Source organism: Myotis nattereri (genome assembly GCF_964212035.1).
Source record: "Myotis nattereri genome assembly, chromosome: X".
Taxonomy (NCBI): domain Eukaryota; kingdom Metazoa; phylum Chordata; class Mammalia; order Chiroptera; family Vespertilionidae; genus Myotis; species Myotis nattereri.
This window is the reverse complement of record NC_138078.1, coordinates 124,797,238-124,824,804: the sequence shown is the minus strand read 5'-3', so window position 1 is coordinate 124,824,804 and position 27,567 is coordinate 124,797,238. Positions and strand designations below refer to the sequence as shown.

Sequence of the window (27,567 nt, the reverse complement as noted above, 5' to 3'; positions counted from 1 at the left end):
ATCTTTATTGTTGAAAATATTACAATGCCTCCCCTTTTCCCACTGATCCTCTTCACCCTGCACCCACCCCTCCCAGGCCTTTAACACACTATTGTCTGTGTCTATGGGCTATGCATATATGCATATAAATTCCCCCATTAATCTCCCCACACACCCCCCACTCTGAGATTCATCAGTCTGTTCCATGCTTCTATGTCTCTGGGTCTATTTTGTTCATCATTTTCTATTTTTCTCTCCCTCTCTGAAATCAATAAAAATATATTTTTAAAAAAAGAACAGAACAATTCAGAAAACTGAAGTTTTATTATTTACCCTCTAAGCAGTACAAAGGAACAAGTGGAGTGTGAATGGGGAACATTGCAGGGGCTTCCAGGGTTGTCACATGTTAAGTATCAAGCTCACAGTGGACGCAAGGTTGTCTACTACGTTAGAGAGATTAATGAGTTTAGAGAAATTTGTCATTTTACTAGGAACAATCTGCAGGGAGGTCTTGCTGCTATGTCTTGGACCAACCATTTCCTTTCACCTCTAATTCATCTAAGATACTGTGTGTTATTTACATGGGTGGCCCCAAAGGTTCTGTGCTGAAAAAAAGTTAATTTTCCCAGATGTCACTAACAGTGAAAGAGCTAAAGGAAATGTTACGTTGTTTATGTAAATTAGGTTGGCCCCTGTGGAAAGCTGCAAGGTGCCGCCAAGGTCCAAATAAATACCTGTGGAGTATCAGATGCCAGAGTCCTCACCCTCAGACTGAGGGCAGACAGGAACTCATGGAACTGCGGCTAAGAAATGCTTGGGATACAAAACTTACTCTAGGTCCAACTTGGAATGAGGCAGTTTGCTAACTAACTTCAATAAGTTAGTCCTCGGATTTCTCAGCAATTCCAGTAGGAATCACTTTTTTAGAAGTGAGGAATCCAAATTTCCAAGTGAAACTATTTCATTCATCAAGGTCAGCCTGAGACGTTTTCAGTTTTCTAGACTTTGAGGATGCATGGAATGGACAGCCTCAACCCATTACCTTGCCCACCCCATTTTTTCATTTTGATTTTGGTAAAGGTAGGCGTGAAGCTGATCACAGTCTGGTTAAGATTGGAAAGCTTAATACTGATCCTGGTATCTCTATTCAATTGGAAAAGTGGGACAACCTCGTAGAATACCCCACAGTCAGTCTTGGTTTGAAAGATCCTTCTGGTAGAGAGTAAGCGTACTATGATTTCTAAGTAGGAGAGCAGTGGTGCAGTGGCAGGGTGGGATGAGCAAGCAGGTGGGCCTCCATGCTTCCCATCCCTGAATAGCTTTTCTAATGATTTTATGTGCTGGGGAATCACTTAAGAAATTCTAAAACCCCTGCCATAGAGCATAGGTGCAAAGGAAGAGAAGTGTACAATTTTAGGGAGAAAGGAAACTTGCTCTAGACTCAGTGCTCTTTAGTGACAAAAAGAGAAAAGGACCGTGTTGTATTTAGATCCTCTGGTTTCACAGTAGAAAATCATGAGCAGGTTTGGAAAAAGGAATTCTTTTCTTTAAACTGAAGTTCAGTAAAAGAACAAATCTTTTCTTCTCTCTGGAGACTGGCTTTCTGAAAAACAAGATAAGCATGATGAGAAAGAAGCTGGTTCTGGGGGTTAAATGAATACAGGTTTGAACCTTGACCTCACCACTGCCTAGCTGTGTGACGTTGGGCAAGTTAACCTAGGGGCTATCTGAACTCCACTTACCCCATTTGTTAAATGTGAGTACTAATGATACCTGCCTCTTAAGATTCTGGAAGGATTAAGTGAGTTAAACACATATAAGGCCCTTAGAACAGTGCTTGGCATATATATATGCTCAGTAAATGTTAGCTAGTATTTTGTTAAAGAGGCAATGTCTTTATTTGTAGTAAAGGAATTTGTGGTCACACTACAGCTTAAGCTTACTGGATAAGACCAAGACTTTTGAAGTCAGAAAAAGTTGACTCTGGCATTTACTCACCTTGACTTTGGGCAAGTTACTTAACCTATGTAAACCTCAATTATTCTATCTGTTAACTGTATAATAATAGCACTTCCATTATAGGTAGATATTGGTTCTTATTTTGCTTCACTTCTGTGATTCTTGTCATTCTCCTCATCCCTGATGACCTTTTACTTTACTCTACCTCAGTCAGACATTCCCATAGTCACATACTAGACTTTGTCATCATCTACACAGGTGGTACCCTTGTCATCTCAATTTCAAACATCTACTCTCCAACCACCACTTCCCATTTCATTGGCTTAGTCTTATTACTGCATTTTTACATAATCTAATCCTCCATTCCATCAACATCCACCACCCATTACCCTCCATCTGTCTGTTTCCTTCTTTGTGCAGCATAGACGCAATGGTCCCTTGTGATAATAACTCACTTGTAATACCCTAGACTCCTTTTCCTCTTTCTTGATCCATCATACTCACTTGCCAAAACCTCAACCCTGGCTGAGCCTCACAATTTGCCTTCTCTGTGCATTACACTAATGTAACAACACTGGTGAAAATCACACAACCCAGCTGTTTCCACATGAAACTCATGATCTCAGACTTGAGATTAGCACTCAGAAATCCTGCTCATATCTGTCTACCAGAAGGCTTGCTTTCCCAGTGCCCAATATCACACATTCTCAATCTTAGCTGATGATCTTGCCCCATAGTTGAAGGAGAAAATATAAATCATTTGATTAGTACCTTGTAGATTCCCCACAAACAAGCCTGTAAATATATTTGTACCTATATCTTTTTTTTTTTTTTGGTACACTTTCAACAGTAGAATGTTCTCTCTTCCTAGCAAATGGCAATGCTTCCTTATGTCCCTTAGATCTCCTCCATGACCTCACCCATGAAGTTATCCTCATTCGCCTCTGTCATCGAACTCCTCATCTTTGTTGGATCTTTCCCATTACCATACAAATAGGTTCTAATATTTGCCTTTAAAAAGTCCCTCCCTACACCACTAGTCTTTTTAGCTACTACCTCATTTCTATTTACCCCCTCAATGCTAAACTTCTATAAGAAGCTGCTGGCACTATTGTCTCCCCTTTCTCATCTCCCATTCACTCTTCAACCCACTCCAATCTGGTTTATGTACATATCACATAACAAAAATTGCCCTTAACAAGGTTATCAAAATCTCTGATGCCACATCCAATAGACATTTATCTACCCTTCTCTTATTTTATCTCTCAGAAGCCTTTGATACAGTTGATCAATCTCTGTTTTGAATTATCTTCTTTTAGTTTTTTTAATACCACACTCTCCTGGTTCTCCTTCTCACACACTTACTGCTCCTTGTCATATCCTTTTTTTGTTTCTTGGGTTCCCAACCTCTAAATATTGGCACATTCCAGAACTGTCTTCTGCCCTTTTTTCTTCTGTATCTACACTCTCTTCCTAGGGGACCATTCAATGGATTTAAATGTCATTTATACACCAAACAATCTCAGAAATTTACTGAGTTCCCTTCTGAACTCCATACTTACATATACAACTATTTAAAAGATACATCCACTTGGGTACTTTATAGGCACCTCAGACATTACAGGGCCACAACACAGTTGTGTCTCCTATAGTCTTCCTCATTTTGATATTATTTGATCCATTTTGTACCACTAATCTACCTACTTGCTCAAACAGTAAACCAAAGAGCTAATCTGGATTCTTCCCTTTTCCTTGCCACTCTCATCCAGAGCATTAGCAAATCCTAAGAGCTAAACCTCCCAAATAGATATCAAATACATATACTTCTATCTCCACTCCTACAATCTAATCCAGGTTATCATCTTCTCATGCTTCTTGCCTCCAAACTGGTCTATTTTCATTCTTGCCTTTCTTCAATCTATCTTCTCTACCACAGCTTTTGTGACCTCATTAAATGGACATTGGATTTAATAAGCGTCTTTCAGGGCTCACCAAATCACTTAGAATATAAAATCCAAATTCTCAAAATGACCCATAAGACCCTCTGTCATCTGGTCCCTGTCTACCTCTCCAGCCTGCTTTTGTGTTACTCTGTTTCTCACTACACTGGCCACACTGATCTTTCACCCATTCCTCTCATACTTCTGGGTCTTTGCAGGGGGCAGCTTACTCAACCTTCCTCCATCTCTACCCCAACTCTTCCTAAAGCTGGCTCCTTCACTTCTTTCAGGCCTCTGTTCACATGTCACCTCCTCCAAGAAGTCTTCTTTGACCACTTTATCCAAAGTTGGCCCCCATCTTTCCCTATTTCAACATCTTGTATGTTCCTTCACCGCACTTAGTCATAACTTACAAATTTGTTATTTTTCCTTTTATTGGGGGAGGGGTTGCCTTTCCCACTAGACTCTATGAGCAGAGAGACCAAGACAGTTTTATTCATATATAGTCTGGCAAATAGCAATACCAATGCTATTATTATCTGTGGACATAGAAGCTATATACATCCAGTGTTATTTCTACAAATGAAAAAAATAAAATTCACTAAAAATTTTGGCACCAAAGTTTTTAAATCACCTTGAGAAAATCTGACTACCCTTCTGGCTGATTGCTCTTCTCTTCCACATGGTCACTGCTTCTGAGGTACCTGACAGCCCACATGTGGGGACTAGGCCATTTTGGAAGGACAGGAAGAGACTGCCTTCCTTCTTTTGACAAAAATTTATCTGGGGCCTCACATAGGAAATCTTTCAGAACGACCAAATTCCTCCTGGAAGGTTCATCCAGTTCACTTTGAAATCAAGTTAATATAAAATATATATAATCGCCCTAACCGGTTTGGCTCAGTGGATAGAGCGTTGGCCTGCAGACTGAAGAGTCCCAGGTTCGATTCCGGTCAAGGGCATGTACCTTGGTTGCGGGCACATCCCCAGTAGGGGGTGTGCAGGAGGCAGCTGATTGATGTTACTTTCTCATCGATGTTTCTAACTCTCTATCCCTCTCCCTTCCTCTCTGTAAAAAAATCAATAAAATATATTTTAAAATATATATATATATATATATATATATATATATATATATATATAAAATCAAACATACAGAGGCAACTGAGTTCCACGCCAAACATATCAAACCAAAAAGTGAGGGTGCAGAGTCTGCATTTCACAAACTCTCTCCCTGTGGTTCTCACCATCAGGCAAGACTGGGAGACTGACTAAGCGCATGCATCATGGGCTTTCTGTGTTCCCTGATCCTTTTATTCAGAGCCCTAAGTTGCCCCCTTCACAGTTGTCATGCTTTTCTGCCTCCCTCTGCTCAGAGCCAAAGTGACAGAATAGTCACCTCTCCTTAACCACTCTCCACATGAAAGCTCATTCCCTGCCCCTTTCCTAAGGTAATATTGCTCCTTTGAATGCTTTCCAAGCCTTTTACATCCCTCTGCTTATTCTAGGATAGTGTCCTGGCCACAGATAGACAGTGAACCCATATACAGTAAAACAATCTTACCAGTTGCTAATTTTTACTGTTGACATACTTGATTTAAGTTGGAATTCTTTTTTATTATTTATTTATTGTAATTTATGATTTTGATCATATTTTGACACTGTGAAAGCAGAGATACCTCTGCTGCTTGCTGTGATATTAAAGCAAGTCTTTTCACCTGTTTGAAACTCAGTCTTTTCATTTATAAAATGGGAATATTTATTCATTTGTTCAATCCCTATTTACTGAAAACCTAATGTGTAAAGTGCCTAAGATACACTCATATGCCTATCATGAGGTTATTGTGAGGATTGAGCAGGATGGTGTGTGGGGTATCTGTCTCATAGTCACTACCCATACATGCTGTTATTATTTTTGGCCTAGAACAATTTAACATCTCAAGTTTTCAATAATTCTAAGGCTTACAATTTAATATAATTTAAAAATGTATAAATTATTAACAAGTATTTAGGAGACTTTATAATCCTGACTTGATTAATTAGAAGCCCAGCAGAGCTAACTCCCTTGGGCAGAGACTGATACAAAACCTGACTCAGCCATGCTAAGGCTCATGAACTAGCCCTAAATCCATCTCCTCATTTGGGCATGTACAATTAATCACTCAAGGTGGTTTGTGGCTTGTTTATTTGTTACTCTCAAACAAGGGCTTCAAACAAAATAATTTGAACTACATTGGCAGATATATTTGTACCATTTCCCTTATCAATGTTTTTATTGTTTCCAGCATTCACTCATTCATAAAATATGCATTGACCTCTGTGCTAGACAATATTGCAGGTACTGACGATGTGGATATGGCGGCACACCCCTCAAAGTCTCTGCCCTCAAGGAACTGACATTCTAGTACGGCCTATATGTTGCCCCCCGCCTCCCCACCTACTTCACATTAGACTGTAAAGTGCCTGAGATCAGGTGCCATGGTGGTAGCTGTTCCTTTTGTTCCTCTCAAACACAGCATGAAGCACAGCTTTTGGTATACAAGATGCTGTGTTGTGTGTGTGTGTGTGTGTGTGTGTGTGTGTGTGTGTGTGTGTGTGTTTCGTGGCTTACTATGGCTAATTTACATTAGGATATAAATTCAAATCGTTTACATATATTATCATTTTATCTTCACAGAAACCCTGAGGTGGGCACTATTTTAATCCTCATTTTACAAAGAAGGCAACTGAGGTATGGAGAGGTTAAGAAATGGAACCAAGTTCCTGAAATAGTAAGTAATAAAGCCACATTTGAACCCAGGCCATGAAGATCCTCATGTTGAGGCATCGCGCAGAGGGAGGAGGCAAAGCCTCAGTCTCCAGGTCTGCTCTCAGTCCGGCCGCTGACGTCAATTGCACTGCTCACCCAACCCGCGCCTGCCACCACAGCCCGCCCGCTGCTATGGGAGTGCAGGTGGAGAGGGGCGCACCTTCCCAAAGCATGGCCAGATCTGCCTCTTGCACTACGTGGAAATGCTTGAAGATGGAAAGAAATTTGATTCCTCCCAGGACAGAAACAAGCCCTTTAAGTTTATGCTAGACAGGCAGGAGGTGATCCAAGGCTGGGAAGAGGTTGCCCACATGAGTGTGGGTCAGAGAGCCAAACGTTCTCCCCAGACTATGCCTATGGTGCCACTGGGCACCAAGGCATCATCCCACCCAATGCCACTCTCTTTGACGTAGAACTTCTAAAACTGGAATGACAGGAATGGCCTACTCCCTGAGCTCCCTGTGCTTGGATGTGCCATGGAGGGATCTGGTGCCCCCAACGCGCACATGCGAATCTGTGCAGAGCTTTTCCTGATGTTCCACTACACTTTGTATAAACATCTGCTCCGACTGAATGTGTTCTGTCACCCAGCTTTGCTCTTCCCCTTTCTCTTCGTATGTGTGTTGACCTAAATTACTTGCCATAAACCTCAAGTTACTCTTTTTTGTTTTGGGGTGAAGATTCAGTTTCAGTCTTTTGAATCTAGGTTTCCAATTACATATTACTCAAGTATTAACTGCACAAGTAATGGGTTGACTTTAGACTAGGAATTGGTGTGTGGAGGATGCAAGAATCTTTATTTTATTTGTTTGGATGAAATTTTTATCTATTATATATTAAACATTCTTACTGCTGCCCTGCAAAGCCATAGCAGACTTGAGGCACTGTTGAGGGCCAAATTATCTCCAAGTTGAGAGATGTCTTTGGGTTGAATTAAGAGTCCTACCCAAGCCCTACTGGTTTGGCTCAGTGGATAGAGCGTCGGCCTGTGGACTGAAGGGTCTCAGGTTCGATTCCGATCAAGGGCATGTACCTTAGTTGCGGGCACATCCCCAGTAGGGGACATGCAGGAGGCAGCTGATCGATGTTTCTAACTCTCTATCCCTCTCCCATCCTCTCTGTAAAAAAATCAATAAAATATTTTTTTAAAAGAGCCCTACCCAAAACTGAAGTGGGGAGGGGAGAGCCCATGCCTCCACTGTCCCATCCCACTCTCCCCTAAACCCTCTGCCTTTTAAAAGCAAATTGTTTTCACTGCGATGTTGGACACCACAGGTATCCATATCTCAGGGCCATAAGAAACCTCTGAAGCCTTCTTCGTGTCCTGTCTCTCCCCCCACCCCCAATCCTGTGTTGTTGTTTTTTTCTAATATATATTCAGGATTTTTATGTCATAGCTATCCAGGCTCCGCTCTGTAAATTTTAAGAACTTTAATCAAAAGTTTAAATTGAAGGTGCTGTTTATAGGCACTTAAAACCCAATGAAAGCCCAGCCATCATGACAAATCTTTGAGTGTTGTCTTAAGAAAATGATGCTGGTCATCACAGCTTCAGCATCTCCTGTTTTTTGATGCTCACCTCCCCCTGCTGAGCTGAAAGTTTCCTGGCTTTTTTCCCCCCTCCTCTTATTCCTTTGTTGTCCTGTGTAGTGATTTGGTGAAAGAAATTATTGCTGCCTACTTCCCATCCACCTCCCCTGCATTACATATGAGTTTCAAGTTTTATTATTACAATGAAAGTTCTTTACACTGGCTTTTAAAAAAATCCTCATGTCATTCCACCCAGATTGTCCTTATTTGTAAGTTCCTACTGACACCACTTTCAAACTGAGTGTGAAGCCCATAGTCCTGGCCTTTGGTCTCCAGTGTCATTTTCCCTGACTATAGAGTTCTGGAGTAGCCCTGTGTTCTTGACTGAAAACTGGACATCTGGGACAGAGCAAGCTAATATTATGAACTTGTTCATTTTTCTGGGTCACCTCAGTAAACTCAGTTAAATCCAGCTCAGATTTTTTAAAAACTCAATAGAGTTGCATCTATGTCAAAATAAGAAAATGCTCAAGAATTTTATAAGATTCCGAGTGCATGGAATCTTTGAGATTCTGATGAAACAAGTTCTAACTATGAAAATACTAAATAATACAAATGAGGGTCTTTTCAGTTGTTAAAAATCTTGGTTTTTATACTACAAGCTTCTCCTCAAGTTTCTTCTCAGGACACGGAGACACACTATCAAAAGCAGAACCGCATACTTACTTCCACTTGCAAGGCTGGCACTGGCAGATCCACGATCTGGGTGGAAATATTTCTTACCTAGTAAAGAACAAATATGATTGAAAATGAAATTCCTAGGGCTGGGTTAGTAAGTGCTCAGTTGTACCCCAGGACCTCCAAATCACTTGCTCCTCGGTTTGTGGACACCTGGCATATTTTCTTAGATGCTACAAAAACAGAAAAGCTTCTGTTTTTAAGGTCCCCTGAGCCTTGTCCCCATCTTCTAGGCAGTGTTTTTGATTAAGTGTCACTAACTTCCTGAACAGATCTGGAAGCATCAGTCACCAATTAATATGACTAATGTCAACATTAGCAGAAAAGTGCTAAGGCTTTGCAGCAGTCAAGACTGCGGTGACAAACATTTGAGAATATGCCTGCCTTTTAGTTTTGCCTATAGTAGAAGCTCACTAAGTATTTGCTGAATTGGATTTGAACTATAGAGTTATGTTTGGGAGGCGATAATTTAAGCCATCTGTGTTCTAACCAACTGTTGAAACAGGACTCTGCTCTGTATATACACTGGCATATACACAAACACAGTTGGCCTAATCTTCCCTCTGAATATAGTAGAAACAGATTTTTGACAGAGTATCGGGTGGGAATTTTCATAGGTTTCCCAATCATGACATTTATAATTTACTCTTTTTAAATATGTACATTTTTAATCAAACTCTGTAAGTGATGGACTGGTATCTTAATGGAAAATGTTTTCAACATTAGGATGGAACACAAGGTCTGACTTAGGAAGACTATGCTGAACAGACTCTTTGTGTACTATATACTTAGTTCAGAGTAAAGGCAGCTTTTAGCAATTTATTTCAGGCATGGGACACTAGAACCACAGATATGTATGGATTTGAGAACTATAAAAGAAAATTCACCCAGAGTGCAGACAACTAATACACACACCACACACACACATACAAACACACACACACACACACACACACACACACACACACACACACACACTGAGTGGCCAGATTATTATGACCACCTGATGTTTGTAGGCAAATAAGCCATAATTTCATGCTGAAGTTGCTAGAGGGCCAGACCATTATAAATAGGGAAGCAGGTTGTTTACCACGACAGTAGAAGTGATTTTTTTCTGAAGATATGGGTAAACAACGCGATTGAACAGCCTTTGAACGTGGTATATATTTGAACATGAGTGGCCAGGTTATTATGACCAACTGCGTTTGTAGGAAAATTAGCCATACGCTACATTGTATGAGATATGGAAGCTGAAGGCCTGTTCGAACACCTTTGCTGACTGCAGTTACCAAGATAAAACGTCTCCAGTTCGCACAGGAACACAAGGATTGGACAGTCGAGCATTGGAAAAAGTCACGTGGTCCAATGAATCACATTTCCAGTTGCATCATGCAGATGGAAGAGTGAGAATTTGGCAAAAACAGCATGAAAGCATGCACCCCACATGCATGAGTATAACCCTTCAAGCTGGTGGGGGCAGTGTTATGGTTTGGGGCATGTTTTTCTGGCATGATTTGGGCCCTTAAATTCGTGTGGAACAATGTCTGAATAGCACAACATATCTAAGTATCGTTGCTGATCAAGTTCATCCTATCATGTTGATGGTGTATCCCAATGGAGATGGCTTCTTCCAACAAGACAATGTGCCATGCCATGGTGCTCGTATTGTGCAGGAGTGGTTTCAAGAACATGAGAGAGACTTTACCTTGCTTAGGTGGCCCCCACAATCACCAGATCTCAATCCAATTGAGCATTTGTGGGACGAAGTTAAAAGAGTCATTAGGCAGCTGGTTCAACAACCATCAAATCTCACAGAACTAGACAGTGCTATTCATCAGGCATGGTGTCAGATTCCTCACATCACCTTTCAACATCTCGTGGAGTTAATGCCAGGAAGAATCGCCACATTATTGAAGGCAAAAGGTGGTCCAACGAAGTACTGATGGGGTGGTCATAATAATCTGGCCACTCACGCTCAAATATATACCACATTCAAAGTTTGTTAAATCATGTTGTTTTACCCATATCTTCTGGAAAAAATCACTTCTACTGTCATGGTAAACAACCTGCTTCCCTATTTGTAATGGTCTGGCCCTCTAGCAACTTCAGCGTGAAATTATAGCTAATTTTCCTACAAACATCAGGTGGTCATAATAACCTGGCCACTCAGTGTATATCTTCAGTATTTCATGTAAAAGGCAAATCTTATAGCAGAGTGGGTTGCTCTTTTGGTGAAAATGTACCCCGGGGCCAATTCTTCCCCACATTTTTACAAAGAAAGGAATCTTTTTTATGGGACTTTTTCATCTAGTAGGCACTAATTAAATATTTTTTTGAATGAGTGGGTAAGTGAAGAAGTGTTTTAGTTCAGTGGGATGGGTGATGATCAGGGAATAAGACTCCAGGGAAAACCAGGTACTGTGATGGTCTCCAGAAAGCAATAGGATGCCTCTACAGTTGCTTTGAATTTTAGTGTGTGGAGCAGATTGCTGGTATATATTGCCTTTGTTTTTGACTGAGCCTGACATCATTGCAAGTTGCCAACCTGTTTGAAGAATAGAGTTTTAGCTTATAGGTATAGCGCCGAGTTCTGTTTTACAAATGGATTATTTGGTGGCTCACAGTGATGTGAATACAGACTCTACAATTTTAGGTAGCAACCCATCGTTTTTGTAGGATAAGTCCAAGTCAACAGACTGGATGAATATTCCAGGTCAAGTTCATCTGACTGGCTCTCTATGTAACCCTTATTCATTAAACTGTGAATGTCATTGAAGCCTAGTGAAGATATATGGAACATTTAAGCAGAACATTCTGTCCCTTAGAACCTCCATGTCCAGAGTAGCAGCAATTAGTCTTGACAACCCACCTCATGCCAACTCACTCTCAACCCCAACCAACCAGAGGCAAGCATTTACTTACAGTGGGCTGAGCTGGAAGGCAGGTTGAAGGGCATTCCCGTGCTTCTGGCTGCCTGGGCGGAGTTGCAATTCTCCCACATGGCAGATTGCTGAGGATAGGCTACACATCTCTCTTGCTGGAAGAAATTTAGGAGGGACTCATATTTCCCATTAGGCTGGGCCTCTGGAACCAGGTGCCCAGCAGAGAAGGCATGAGGATATTCTGGCTCTGGAGATCCTGGGCTGGTTAGGGAGGAGAAATGCCACAGATCACCAGGCTGAACAGAGGGACTCCCAGTCAGGGGCACTGGGTACTGATCCATAGCCATGGGACCAAACCCATTGGTGATGCAGTTGACGGTGCCATTTGCAAAAGATACTTCTGGTTGTGGCTTTGTCCACTGAGAAGAGAAACGCCACTGATTTGGAGGCATGTCACTATCTGGGAAGGAAAGATTTAGAAGACATGTTAGGTGTGTATTTATTGTTTTCAAAATGGAAGTAACTTAATTTTTCTGGTTAGTACATAATATATTTTTTAATGTGAATAAATGTAGAAAAGATTAAAAAAAAACCTCATCATAATATCCAGAGACGACCATTGTCCACCTTTAGGTATATTTCTTACTAAGGTTTGTTTTTATTCATGTATGCATTGTATTATTTTTATTTTTATTTATTGATTTTAGAGAGCGGAGAGAGATTTTAGAAAGAAAGAGAGAGGAAGGGAGGAGAGAGGGAAACATCAATTTGTTGTCCCACCCATTCATGCATTCACTGGTTGATTCATATATGTGCCCTGACTGGGGATCAAACCACAACCTTGACATATTGGGATGGCATTCTAACTAACTGAGCTACCTGGCCAGGGCTGCATTGTTTTCACATCACATATTGTTTTTAAGGCTGCTTTCACATCATTAAAATACTACAAATATCCCTCATAGACATGAATGGAGACAACACCAGCTTTTTAAATGGCTGCACAGTATTCTATCATTAGGTAGTAACTTGACTAGCAAACATTGTATTTGTGAGAAACTCAGTTATTTGCAATTTTGTTTATTAACAACATTGTGATGAACCTTTGTATATACATTTTTGCATCCTTGTCCAACTAGCCCCTCAGGGAAACTTTTGAAGGATTGCTTGATTAAAGGTGATTTGTGTGTGGTTGTTGCTGTTGTTTGGCTTTATTTTATAGCTGATCCTTTAAGTACACAGACTATGAAGACTCCACTGAACTTTATAAGGGGTATAACACTTGCCTGTGTCCATCACTTATACAAATCTAGGGGCTGAAACCCCATTTTCAAGAAGAATTTGGGGCATGGGGATGTTAGGAGACTGGACCAAGTTAGCAAAGCAGATTAGCCATGTAGGGATCTAAGCTGGAGTGATAAGTGATGGGGTAGGGAAATGGTTGTTTGGACCTCTTCCTACATAAGCAAAGCATTCAAGATCAAGCAATAACTTAGTTTCTTCTTGCGGACTAACTAATGAGGATGGAGACTCCGTTGGTCTCAGAAACACTAATTCTAATTGTACCTATAAATAGCAGCAGAATTTGAGTTCTCAAGAAGTCCAGGATAGTTCATGACATGGATGTTTCATGATGGATGTTTTCTCTATTCTCAACACCCATTCAAGCAAAAGGGGAAGAAGAGAGAGTTTTAGCAGATACTTAAAGCTTGGAACCTCTCAACTATCCAAGATAATGAAGGGGGCATGGGTGTAGAGACAGAGGAAGATTGGAAGGCTGGAGAGGCTGTCCGGTCTCTTTTCCCTCCACATGTGCCTCTCAGTTCTTCTGAATGGTCAGTTTGCCTGGATTCTGTACAAGATAAAAACATCTGAGAGGTCTACCCAGTGATACTGGAGTGCTCCCACCCACCACCCTAGCTTTTTGATGTCATAGAGATGTAAGAGCAAAAAAGCCCTAACCTACAAGGCACAGACATTCTGCCCAACATTTCATATCATTTACAATGATTGGCCTCTTTCAATGAAATCAAGAGCAAGGAAACATATAATAAGATTTGTTCCTGGGGATGGATGCTACTTTTGAAAACTGATTATCTGCAGGAGAGTAGCAATTCAGGGCACAGTATAGCACAAATAGAGTGATTAAGCTAACTAAGTATAACCATTGTCCATTCTTTGTATTCAATGAGGGTACCACATGCCCTAAGAACAAATTAAAAACAATGTGTAGCCTCCAACAACTGGGTAGTTTCCATCTGAACTGGCCTTACTGATCTTGTACATATGACCTAGGCACTGAATGCACTCTCAGAAAGGATCTCCCTGACCCTTCAATCTAGAGTTTGTTATCCTGCTATTGACTGTGACTATGTTCTGTTTGTTTCCTTCATAGCAGTAATCCTAACCTGTAATTTCATCATTTATTCATTCACTCACTCTTAGCCTTCTCCACTAGCCAGTAAACTTTGAGAGGACTGAGATAATTTTTCTTTTGTTCACCACCATATTCTCAGGAACTTGCACAGTGCCTGGCACTTAGTAGGCCCTGACTAAATATTATTCTAATGAATGTACGCATACGCTTACACACACATGTACCCATTCTCAAACATATGCACACGCACATACTCCTCCATTAAATCTTTTTACACTGATAAGAGCAGCATGCAGAGTGGTTAAGAGCACAGACTTCGATGTCAGATGTCAGACAGGTTTGGAGTCTAATCCCAGCTCTGCTCCTTCCAAACTGTGTGACACTGAGCATGTCCCCACCCACCTCTGAGCCTCTGGGACTGTTGTGAAATTAAATGAGACAATCCATTTAAAGGATATGGCACAGTTCCTGGTACATAATAGGCCCTCAATAGTGATAGGTGTTGCTATTATTATTAATCATTATTTTGGTTTATAAACCCAGTTTGTGCTCATATTCATAGGTTTCTTTCCTAGTTTGCAACACTCATATAATCAACCTAGGAAAAAGCAAAATGGTAATGTATGAGACCTGAGTGTCCTCCTACCCTCAATGCCAAAAAGGGAAGAGCGGAAAGGACTAAGCAAAAAAGCCCACAGCAGCAGCACTTCAGGGATGATGTGGAGGATTGAATAGATACTGGCTCTAAAAGAGATTTCAGAAGCCTGTGCTCAGTATGTGTCCATTCCCAGGGAAGAATATGTCAGAGATGGGCAGGAACAACTATAAATATAGAAAAGCTTTTCTTTATTGAGCACTTACTATGGAGCAGACACTTTGCTTAACATTCTGCATTTGTGGTCTTATGTAGTAACCCAGATAAGAAAATAGAGACTCAGAGAGGTTAAAATAATTTGCCTAATTCGCACAGTTAGCAAGTGATAAATCTGTCTGATTCCAAACCTCATGCTCTTACTGGCTATGCCTCTCCAACATTGCAAAGAGTACTGTGAGATGGGCATTTCCCCACACTACTAGGGTTGGATGGGTGGCAGATGGGCATAACACTTCTGGGGAGCACTTTGTCAGTACATGTCAAAACCCTAAAATTTGTGTGTACCCTTTGACCCAATTGTTGCACTTACAGCAATTTATTTTAAGGATATAATCAATGATGCATGTATAAATTTAGCTACAATGATTCAAAGTGACATTTATAATACAGTTAAAGATTGGCAATAACCTAAATGTCTAAAACTTTTAATAGATTTGGTATGTCTATAAGGAGGATATTCTTGATGTTGTAGTAGAACATATAATGGCATAGAGAGAGATATATGACTATTGTCGATTAAAAAAAGTTACAACCCATTTTGTGCAAAATAATGTTATGTTGTAAAACTTACTATGTGTGCATAGATGCACACGTGGTTTTGTGGCCTGATTGCTTACCTGTGTTTTATAAATTCTTCAAAAATTAACACATTATTTTTGTGGTTAGAAAAAGTTATTTTAAAGTAAAAACCTCTTGACTCAGTGACTCTGGGTCATAATTATAAGACCAACACATAAATGCCGGATTCCCTTCCATCCATCCTTTCTTCTTTCTTTCTTTCCCTCTCTCTGTCTCTACCTTTAATACAAATCTTGCTTTGTGATTACATTGAAACTGAGATCCCTCAGAACACACACCCACATCTTATACCATGAAAGTCCAAACTTTGGCCTGCCCAATCTGCACACATTGACTCTCTCCTCTCTGCCTTCTTTGCATTATATTGTTTGTATTAGCTAAGATAAAAATGATACCAGAGACAGAGGGACAGCTTATAGGAGACAGTCCTGTTCTTGGGCACTGGGAGTGGGGTTGGGGTACTGTTCAGTCCCTCACCATACTTCACAATCACTTCCCTGAGATACCTAGTGTTTTGGTTATTTATCCAGATTCCTTTTCCCAACTGAAAATGGAGATGAAATACAGAACATGTGAAATACAGAAAGTGGCTAAGAGCTCAAAATCTGCAATCAAACTGATTTGCTTGTGAATGGCTGCCCCTTTCTAGCTGTGGGATCCTGGACTCTTTGAGCCTCAGTTTCTTTACCATGAAATGGACACAGTGAGAGTTAACCAGTAAGTTGGTATGAGGATTCAATGAGATCATCCATGTGACACCCCTAGCAAGAGGTCTCACTCACAGAAAGTATGTGCTCAGTAAATGTTAGCCATTGTAAACAGTATTAGCTATAGTTCTTATGGGCATTATTAACTCTCTTGCCAGGGTGTTGTCAGAGTCTACAAAGGAAGGACAGTGAAGTAGTCAAGAGATTGGCTCTGGAGTCTGACTGACCTGGGTTTCAGTCTATCACTCATATGTGTGATGCACCATGTCATTTACCCTGCAGTTTCCTATTCTGTGAGGATATAGAAATCTACTGTAAAGTGGTTTTGTGAAGTACAACACACATGCAGAAAAATTTACAAATAAAGTGTACAGCTTGGGAATTTTCACGAACTGAGTAATGAGCACCTAGATCAAGAAACAGAACGTGATCGCCATCCCAGAAGCCCTCCTTGTGCCCACATCCAGTAACTAGCCCCCATCCCCAAAAGCAACCCATCTCCTATCTTCTAACAACATAGGTTCAGGAGCTCTTCCTATGTTTTATCTCAGGTTGTGCAAAGAGGCCCTGCATGGCCACTTTGCACAAAGTCTCCAATTTGGAGGCATTTACATCTTCCAGTGGGAGCAAGGCATTCAATGTGCGCTCAGCAACTGCAATGAAGAGCTCTTAAATCAATCAGGCCTGCCCTGGCTGGCGTAGCTCAGTTGGTTGAGCATCATCCCATGCACCAAAAGGTGACAGGTCAGGGCCAGATGTTTTTCTCTCTCTCCCTCTCCCTTCCTCTCTCTCTAAAAATCTATAAAAACATATTTTTTAAAAATCAGTCAGACCCTGGTCTATTTGCACATTTCAAAAAGGTGATAAAGAGCCCTATCAAATCACATCCATCTAGCAGGGTGACTTCTCCATTAGGCACAGCAGGAACAGTGTCTAGGGCCCATGAATACTTTTAGGAGCCCATGAAAATATTTTAACTGCCTTTAAAATTGTAAGAAAAAATAAATATAATAATTTAATGAATATATAAAATGAATGCATCCTAGATTATATTTGCTTTTATGCCATTTTAGGAAAAAATGTCCTTTTTCATATCTTTACAGAGGAATGTGCCTATGAAGCAAAGTGTCCAGGGTCCATAAAAGCCATACTGCAGGGCTTGCCAGCTTATTTATGGCTTTCTCCAAACCTAGATATTTTGATGAGCACATTTTTTACATAGCTCTTGAAATAATTGTTTTGAGATATAAGAATGTATATTTAGAAATAATTACTAAATAGTTAATGCAATAGACACCCCTGATACTGTTAAGAGTGCAAAGAGGGATGTGGTAAGGTTCCATCTACCTCTCTCTGGCTCCTTCCCTGACCATCAGATCATCCACTATTAGTAGAGAGGAGTCTGGGTCTACCTATATGGGACATGCTTTTTTATATTATGAATATTTTGGTCATCCTGCCCCTGTGAGGCCAGCAGTAGTAGAAATAATAATAATAATAATAATAATAATAATAATAATGGTAATGGTAATAATAATAATACTGGTAAAGGTAATAATAGCAAACAGTTATGGTGCTCTTATTGTGTATCGAGTAGTTAATCCACCCAGCACTTGACACAATTGAGGAAACAGTGAAATAGGTGAACTAATTTGATTAAACAGTGTCCATTATCACATTAAACTTCTAAGAAGGGGGTGGCAGCATCTTTCTGACAATATGGCTTGCCTTCAGCAAATATATACATATGTATGTGCATTAAGAGAATCAGAGAACTATCTTTCAGTGATAGCCTCAATTGGAAGTTCCAGCCTATTCCCCCACAACATGCTCACCATTCTTCAGGATCACATCTCCACTCTGGCTGAAGGGGCTCAATTCCTGGGGGCTCCTGACATTGCTCAGAGCTCTGGAGAAGTGTTCATCCACTACGCTGCCGATGTCCCCTTGAAAATAGGTGAAAATGACACACCGAGAATTCCACTCAGTCTTTATAGGCTTCTGTATCATCTCTTCCATTGTGATACAGGTAATAGCTGCAGATAAAATGAGAAATATTACTGGTACTATTTTCCAAGTGGCTTGGCTATAGTTTGGATGAGCAGTATCCTTGGGGGGCAAGAAGTTAGCTCCTACGAAGTACAAGTTCAACAACCACACTGTGCTGATCTGAGGACCAGCTGAGGAGCCTGATCTGATCAGTGTTTAGGAAACAACTGAAGGGGCCCTTTCTTACAAATTAGAAGAATTTTCTGGCAACATGACTAGAAGAGCATTAGGAAATGAAAGAAAATAATAATAATAAGGCCAAATCATGAGGTTACTTGCTTTCTGGGGAAGTGCCTTCCTCCTCCCAGAACTACATGATCCTCCTGGAAAAAGGGATGAGGTTCCCTGACTAAGCAATCCAGTGTGTATTGACAATTTCAATAGTCATAGTAAGCATTGCTTTCCATCTTGACTACTTCCATACGAGAGAATAAAACACATCAAATTCTCCCACTCCTCCTGATACCAAAATCTATGTATGATGGTGACCTTCACCCACCCACCCCATCCCAATCTTAGAAACTAGCAATTACAAACCACTCCAGTCATAAGGCCTCCATAAAGCTATATTCTGAACCAAATGCAGATCTCAAAACACACCACACCACACACACACACACACACACACACACACACACACACACACACACTTCTTGCAAATCTGAAAGATTGTCAGCTCTGCTCACCACCATATCTTCTGCACCTAGATCAGGGCCTGAAATAGAGCAGATGTTCAAGAACTGTTTATTGAATTGTCTTAAGCTTGGCCTCTATCATTGTATTCTACCTTGAACTTCTTGAGGGCAGAGGCTGTCCTTTTGCATTCAGGCCAGTAAATGGCACACAACAGGCAATTAAGACATGCTGTGGCCTTTCTTTAACTGGGGAAGTAGCTCATCGGATTGCTTCTTTACCATTGGCCACTCTTGTGCTCAGGCTAAAGACACCTTTAATATATTCATTCTTGTGAATATACTGAAATGAGGATAGTTGAATAGTCCTGTTTATAAGATCTTTTAGGATGGTACTTTTTCTTATTCATTTCTTTAACCCTAACACCTAGCACAGTATAGGTATTCATTGAACAATGGCTGAATGCCATTTCATGCAGAGACAGCACAATGCAAGGAAATCATATCAATTAGAGGAGTCAGAGGATCTGGGGTTGACTTTTGGGAAATCACATGGCCTCTCTGGGCTTCAGGTTCCTCTTGGGTAAAATGAAGAGATTGTAGTATATGAATTCTGCAGATTATTCTTTTATGGTTTTGTTAGAAGTGTCAACAGATTATGATGGGGACATTAGGAAGGAATCTGGCAGTCAGCGGGGGACGCTTTATAAAGAATTCTCCTTTCAGAATCACTTTAGCCCCAGTCATAACCAGACTATATTGTCTACAGAAGCCTTTGATTGAGGACATCAATCTATTCCCCCTGGTTGACAGACACACTAAGTATAATCAGGAACTACTTGAAAAATGAATCCATTGTATCATTATTTCAAAAAACATGTGGACAACTGCTTTGAAAAAAAAAATGTTTGGTAGTTTTTTATATAAAGTTAAACATACCCATACTACATGACCCAGCAATCCCACTTCTAGGTACATATAATCAAAAGAAGTGCAGATATATGTCCGCACAAAGACTTGTATGTGAATGTTCATAGTGACTTTATTTAAATAGCCCCAAAGTGAAAACAACCCAATCTCTGTCAACAAAAGAACAAATAAACTAGCTGTGGCATTTTCACACAATGGAATGTTATTCAATAATAAAAGGAGCTGGCGTCTGACCAGGGACTGAGTTCTGCGACCAGGGACTGAGCTTGGCCATAACAAGTAGCGCCAGAGCAGGCCCTGTGGCTGCAACATATGGTGCTCGACCAGGGACTGAGTTCGGGGGAGATAAAAAAGGTGGTCAGGTGAAAGGAGACTCCAAGGCGCGCAATGAGTAAGCTTAAAAAACAAAAGAAAATAAGAAAGTAAGCTTAAAAAGCAAAAGTAATAAGGCCAAAAAACAAAGTAAGGTAGGGAGCCGAAGTGTGGTAATATTAGCTCAGTGTAAAACTTGGGAAATTCAGGAAATAAGCTGTAAGAAATAAGCGGTATAAATAGAGAGTAAGTTTAAAAAGCAAAAGTATGATAAGAAGGCCTAAAAACAAAAATAAGGTAGGGAGCCGAAGTGTGTCTTTTCTCAATCCTTTCATCCCCCTGCTCAGGATCACCAGGACCTGAGTTTTGGCTGTAAGAAGTGGCTTCAGACCAGGGACTGAGTTCAGGGGAAATTTAAAAGAGGTCAGGTGAAAGGACGCTCCAAGGCGCGCGCAGAGAGTAAGCTTAAAGAAACAAAAATAAGAAAATGAGAAGTAAAGCTAAAAGCAGAAAGTTAAGCTAAAAGCTGAAAGTTAAGCTAAAAGCAGAAAGTAAGGCTAAAAACAATGCTTATTGGAGCATTTTTAAATTTCTAAGGTAGAAATAAGAAGTGGTAGAAATAAGCTGTAGAATGTAAGCAGTAGAAAATAAGCCGTAGAAATAGAGAGTAGGAAATAAGTTGTAGGAATATAGAAATAAGAAGTAGAAAATAAGTGGTAGCAGTAGAAAATAAGTAGAAATAAGCTGTAGAAATGTAGAAATAAGCAGGGGTTGCAACCCAGGAAAGGTTTGGGCAAAAGCAGCCAAGTTCATAGTTAGAGGTAGAGAAATAAGCAAAAAATAAGTGATAGGAAATAAGCTGGAGAAATAGAGAAATAAGTAGAAATAAGCGGTAGAAATAAGTGTTAGAAATAAGCTGTAGGAATGTAGAAATAAGTGGTAGAAATAGAGAAATAAGTAGAAAATAAGCGGTAAAAATAAGCTGTAGAAGAGAAATAAGTGGTAGAAATAAGCTGTAGGAATAGAGAAATAAGTAGAAATAAGTAGTAGAAAATAAGAGGTAGAAAATAAGTGAATAGGAAGATATAAAATAAGGTAGAAATCTCCTAGGTTTTGTTTAAGCCACTGTGTAAAGCAGCAGATGGCTGTGGTGGTTGATGTTTAAGGAAGTAATTTTTGTTTTAGACCTAGATTGTAAACTCTTGCAGCAGTTGCATTGTTTCTAGGCTTTGGTTATCTTTGCTTGTGCAACCTGATAGCTCCCTAGGACTTTGGGTCCATGTGAGACCCCAGACTCAGAGTTGGAAGTCTCCAGCTACCGAAGATTACTCGTTTCCATGCAGCAGCGGCTAAAGAAAGAAGCTGAGAAGGGACCAGACTTCCACCGGCGTGGACAGGGCTGATTTGACTGGGACTGGTGCAGACTTAGCGTCGAGGTCAACCCGTCCAAACAGTGTGATCCAGGGGTCTAGTTTTGCGTCAAGACATCTTTGCATCAGCGGCATCTTACTACGCTAGTGACCGAGGTATCAACATGGAGTCAGCTGAAGAAGATGGCGACTGAGGCCAAGCAAATGTTAAGAAAGCAAGTGGAAGCTGTGCTAACATTGGTGAACTGTCAGTTTTCTGTAAAATCTTGTGGAGCTAAAATTTAAGGACTCTGGGTGGAATGTCCTGAGAATGTTGATATGTTTGTAGTTTGATTTTGCATTGGTATTGCTTTGTTATTAGCCAGAGTTTTGTTCTCTTGGTAACATTGCTGTTTATAGTTTTGTTAATAGCCAGAAGTTTGCTGTGATGTTTTGAATAATTTATTTAGAGTTTTTTTGATAATGTAAATAGGCGTGTTTAAAAACAAAAGTAAAGGGGGAGATATGGGGTGCGGCTACAGTGTTTTGGCCAGGTTCAAACCTCGGACTAATGAAAGGACAGGGTCCTCTCATTGCCACGTGCAAGTCCCAGCTGGAAGGCAGGGCCCTCCCAGCACAATTAAGCTTGAACCTATGGTCCGAACACGTAGCCCCACGTGCCTTGTGGTAGAGTTCAGGTGCATGTAGTTGAGTGAGGTTGGAACTCATGAGAATGCTGTAAACAACGTGATCACGCCCCTACTTTGCCTCGTGGCATCTGCTATAAAATAAAGACACGGCTTGTGGGTGCTGGCTTGTGGGTGCTGGCGCTGTCTCCTCATCAGGGAGCAGTGTCCCACCGAGACCCAGCTTTCATTCTCTTGTCTGTCTTTTCTCAATCCTTTCACCCCCCCACTCAGGATCACTGAACCAGGCTGAGCTGGCATGGCACATAAGGCGCCCTGGGGCTGAGTATGCCATGGCTGTGCCGGCTCACCACAAGGAGCAAACTACCAATCCACACAACATCATGGAATAATCACAAAAACGTGTTGAGTGAAATAAAGATGGACACAAAGGAACACCTTATATGAGTCCACTTACATGGAATAGGTACAATCTCTGGTTATAGAGGTCAGAAAAGTGGTTGCCTGTAAGGTAGAGATTAGGAAAAGGCAGGAGGAAACTCTCAGGGGTGCTGGGAATGTCCTACATCTTGTCGAGGGTGAAGATTATACATGGATGTATACATTTGTCAAAAATCATCAGATTGAGCACTTAAGATTTGTGAATTTTGCTGTAGCTAAATTATTCCTCAGTGACAAAGCACATGACATATTCACATACCCAGAGTTGTAGAAAAAAAGCAAAGGTATTATCCTTGAGCACATTATGAGATAAGTTAGAGAAAGACAAGTACTGCATGTTATCACTTAGATGTGGAATTTTAAAAAGCCAAACTTGTAAAAACAGAAAATAAGATGGTAGTGACCAGAGAACAGGAACAGGTGTTGTTTAAGGGTACAAATCTACAAGTTGTATATAAGTCCTTAAGATCTAGTGTACAGTACAGTGAATATAGACAATGCTACATTATCATCATCAAAACTGCTAGAGACTAGAGCTTAATTATTCCAACTACTAAAAAGGATAATTATAAAACATGAGTGGTGTTAATTGTGGCAACCATGGTAATCATATATAATATATAAATTTATCAAATTAACATGTTGTACATGTAACATGTAAAGTCACATAATATAATGTCAAATATATTTCAAAAAATTAAGTAAAGCAAAGGTGTTGTGAATTATAAATAATAAATGTGGAGGCAGCACTTTTTCTAAAGCTACAGTTTACAGAATACCTACTTTGTGACAGAAACATACATATTTTCTCCAATCTTTACAACCCTCATAGTCGCTATCATTATTCCCATTTTATAGATGAGCAAATAGGGGCTTAGAGAATGTGAATAAACTGCCCCAGCCACACAGCTAGGTAGTAGCAGAATTGGGATTTAAACCCAATTAGCTTCAATGTCTGTCCTTTTTCCATTGCCCCTTACTGTCTACCGCAGGGGTCCTCAAACTACGGCCCGCGGGCCACATGCAAATACAAATATTGTATTTGTTCCCGGTTTTTTTTTTGTTTTTTGTTTTTTTTTTACTTCAAAATAAGATATATGTGCAGTGTGCATAGGAATTTGTTCATGGTTTTTTTTTTTAAACTATAGTCCGGCCCTCCAACGGCCTGAGGGGCAGCGAACTGGCCCCCTGTTTAAAAAGTTTGAGGACCCCTGGTCTACCTAGTGGAACTAATAGTCCTTTTCCCTCTGTGGGCCTCAGTCTCCCCATCTACCAACTGTGAGGGCTTGGACTTTAATATCTAGAGGACCTTGAGCTAGGATCTTAACCCAGCCATCTGGTTTCTTTTACAGAATGCGGGCAAAACATTCACGTACTCCCTCCTCCCTCCGGGCTTCTCTTTGAAGCCTCTCCCTTCAAGAGCCGCTTAGCACCTTTGTAGGACTCTTAATCTCGGAACTGCCTGTGGCCACTGCTCCAGGCTAAGGCTTGATACAGCTTGCTTTCTATCTTTGCCAAGTCTCCCTGAAACCACGAGAGAAACTGCTGACTTGACCCGTGGGACCTCAGGACCCTAAAGCACGTACTCTCCTTGGGAAGAGACCACAGGCCACCTGGCCACAGGCAGGAAAAGGTAGAGATAGAGAAAGTCAACATCTCAGCTTTATCATCTTGAAGGGCTCAGACCCTAGAACTGGGGATCCTGAATAAACCATAAGTACACCCTCTGTCCCTCTGTTCCTCCCCAAAACACTGACATGCTTTCAAAGAAATGCCATGAGTGACTTTTCTCTATCCAGCTCACAAACAGTTCTCTGGGCTGCACTTGGATCGCAATGGACGGGATCTGTATTCGAGAGATGTTGAAATTCAGAGAACTGCTACATGACTTAATCTTTTTAAGAAGTGCATCTTTGGAGAAACTTGAGCAGTTTCATCCTCCAATGAGCCTTCTGTGAGGGGTCTCTATTAATGAGTGAATTGGTCAGGATGGGTCTTGCTTAGAAATGGATGCTGCAAAGCGGGAACTGAGGGGATATCAGTGAAGCAGGAGAAAGGATGGGGACTTTCCTAGAGAAGATTTTCTGTATAAGTACCTGGCTTGTAGTAAAATCCTCTTGCAAACAAAATCCCAAGGCCAAGCTTTGCCAGCTGTGCAGTGAGAACAGCAAAGTTACAAAAGTACACCTAGCTTACAATTTCCCCAATACACAAAATATACAGACACCAAGTGTTCAACTAGACCTCAAAATATTGCCCAATCCTCTGCACAAGTATTTTAACATGGAATCCCATACCAGCTGTTTGGCCTCAACTCTACCACAGTCTGCATGCACGGACACACTTACCATCCTTCTGCAAACCGGTACCCAGCACCAGAGGTAGAGTAGGGAGTCAGAGACTTTGGATCACTTGGAATAAAAGCCCCAAAAGGGCTAGATTGTATCTCATTGAAAAAAGCTTATGATGCTCACAGCTCCCTACCCTCTTACCCCCCGTGTCCCGTTCCTTTCCATTTGAATTTCCATCCCTCCTCCACACACACACACACACACACACACAAAAACACAAAAAAACAAACAAGCAAAAAAAACAACACACAACTAAAAAAGTCCCCAGCTTCTCCTACCTTAATTCCTGACCATCAGCTGAGACAGAGCAAGATGCAGATGCCAAACTATGGCTGGTCAGAGGCGCGTTTTGATGCCTGGCCCTCTTTAGAGCAGCTTAGTGCTTGCGGAAGCAGGGGCTGGGGATTTTGTATCCACCCCTTGCTGCTCTCTGCCACTCTAGTGGGGCTATAAAAGGCATTTCCTGCTAGCTATCTATTAAGAATGCAGAAAATGCACTCCAACAAGTCAATCGGGTTGGGCACCTGCAGGAATGAGGAAAATAGGTAGCTCTTTTTTATTTCTTTCTTTTGCATGAAAAAAAAAGCACTTAGCGATATTGTCTCTTAAAGTAGGCAGCCAATTGTTTGCCAGGAAACCACACACAGAGTCAATAACATCTGAAGCATCAGTTGTGGGGCTTGGATCAAACTGATGTCATTTTGAGTCTCAGGAATTGAGAGAGTCAGTTTAATTTATCACTATTTTCTCCCTCTTTCCCTCTGGTAAGAGAAGAGCCCAGACCCCCAGGATTCTAGATTTGTCACAGGTTTCAGTGGGTCCGAGAGGAAGCCAGGACATTGCTGAACCTGCAATAGATGAAGCAGTTCAGGGACTCCAGCTGTAAGTTTGGAGCAGGGGTCCCAATCCTCATTTTGAAAAATCTTCAATATTACTTCAGGAAGTGGCACCATCATTCAGGCTCCAAACCCTGAAGCCACTCTTTGCTCCCCTCATTCTCTGTTTTAACAATATTAATTTAACAATTATTTATTAAATACCTGTGTGCCAGGCACTATTCCGGGAGTTCTGTTCTAGAGTGAACAAAACAGACCACATCTCTGCCTTCGTGGAATAAATATAGACATGTTACATGTTTGTAGGTACATATACGTATGTATATTACATGTATATGTGGGGTGGCAATAAGTATTACAAAGAGAAATTAATCAGGAAAATTCAGAATGCAGGGGTGAGGTGATAAATTATATAGGGTGGTCAAGGGCTTTCTGATAAGAAATTTAAGCAGAACCCTAGGCGGTGGTGGGAGGGCAGGGAAACCATGTTGATACCTGCTTTCTGACATTAGAGGGAACATCAAATGCAAAAGGTGGGATCATGCTTGGTCTCTTCACAGAAGAGCGAGAAGGCCCATGTTGCTGGAGAGGAGGTAGCTAAGGGGGAGACAGGGGGCGGCGGGGTTGGGGTGCAGATCATATAGGGCCTCATCAGCCAGGTTAAGCCTTTTGACTTTTCTAAACCCACTGAGAAACACATCAAAATCCTGAAAGCTCTACCTTCAAAACACACTCCAATCTGTTCTTTCTCACCATGCTTACCCTAGTCCAAGTCCCCATTATTTCCCCCCAGAACCACTGCCACAGCCTCAGCTGGATTTACTTCCACCCTTAGCTCTCTCCAATCCATTCACCTCCAGTCACAGAGATAATTTTAGAACAGGCATAGGATTATGTCAATCACTCCTTGTTTTTCCCCTGTGTGATAGATGTTGTAAAATTGAGATAAAATTGACATATAACATTATATTAGTTTCAGGTGTACAACATAATCATTCAGTATTTGTATATATTGCAAAATGATCACCACAGTAAGTCAACGTCTGTCACCATACGTAGTTACAATGTTTTTGTTGTGATGAGAAGAATTTTTAAGATCTACTCTCTTAGCAGCTTTCAAATATACAATACAATATTATTAAGTACAGCTCAGAGGTAGAGCATTTGACTTCAGGAACTCCTTGTTTAAAAGCTTCCAGTGACATCTCTCCCTGTCTCATGGCTACACCACCCTGAGTGACCTGGCCCCTCACTCTCTGTCTAATCTCTTACCACTCTCCCCTTTGCTCCACTCCAGCCCCACTGAAATCCTGGCTGTTCCTCAAACAGGTTAAATACCCTCTTGTCTTTACCCTCTCTATTTTCTCTCCCTGAAATTCTCACCACCACCACCTCAGACATCCTCAGGACTTGCTCTCTTGCTTCATTCAAATCTTTTTACCTCTTTTTATTTCCTCATAGCACTTTTCACCTCTTGATGTCATATTGCCTATTTTTTACAGTTTGTCGAACTTTCTAAAATAATGCCTGGAATATAGTAAGGGGTTTGGTAAATATTTGTTGAGTGAATGAATGTGTAGTGGTGAAGAGAGAAATTACTGAAGTATTCATACAAATGTACAACTGCAATGGTAATAAATCAATATC

General features: G+C 40.8%; 1 protein-coding gene and 1 pseudogene across 2 annotated transcripts; one reads left to right on the top strand and one right to left on the bottom strand.

Annotated features, from left to right (window-relative positions):
* Positions 1-286: 286 nt before the first annotated feature.
* On the bottom strand, positions 287-25,493 carry VGLL1 (vestigial like family member 1). The gene is made up of 5 exons (XM_081081215.1): positions 25,363-25,493; positions 18,209-18,409; positions 11,877-12,296; positions 8,943-8,999; positions 287-1,582 (listed from the first exon to the last, which is right to left on the bottom strand). Exons 2-5 carry the CDS (start codon positions 18,390-18,392, stop codon positions 1,539-1,541), a joined length of 705 nt encoding a protein of 234 aa, XP_080937341.1. The 5' UTR covers positions 18,393-18,409; positions 25,363-25,493; the 3' UTR covers positions 287-1,538.
* LOC308510900 (peptidyl-prolyl cis-trans isomerase FKBP1A-like) lies at positions 6,891-7,120 on the top strand (annotated as a pseudogene). The gene has a single exon. The product of its transcript is annotated as a peptidyl-prolyl cis-trans isomerase FKBP1A-like (transcript).
* Positions 25,494-27,567: the final 2,074 nt, after the last annotated feature.

Bases quoted from the DNA above. Each gene is read 5' to 3' on its own strand.
- VGLL1 (XM_081081215.1), bottom strand. From the start codon at position 18,392: ATGGAAGAGATGATACAGAAGCCTATAAAGACTGAGTGGAATTCTCGG. The intron at 9,000-11,876 runs GTAAGTAAATGC...GTTCTTTACTAG, and splicing joins GCCTTCCAGCTCAGCCCACT to GTAAGAAATATTTCCACCCA. The intron at 1,583-8,942 runs GTAAGTATGCGG...CTTGTTTTTCAG, and splicing joins TGCCAGCCTTGCAAGTGGAA to AAAGCCAGTCTCCAGAGAGA.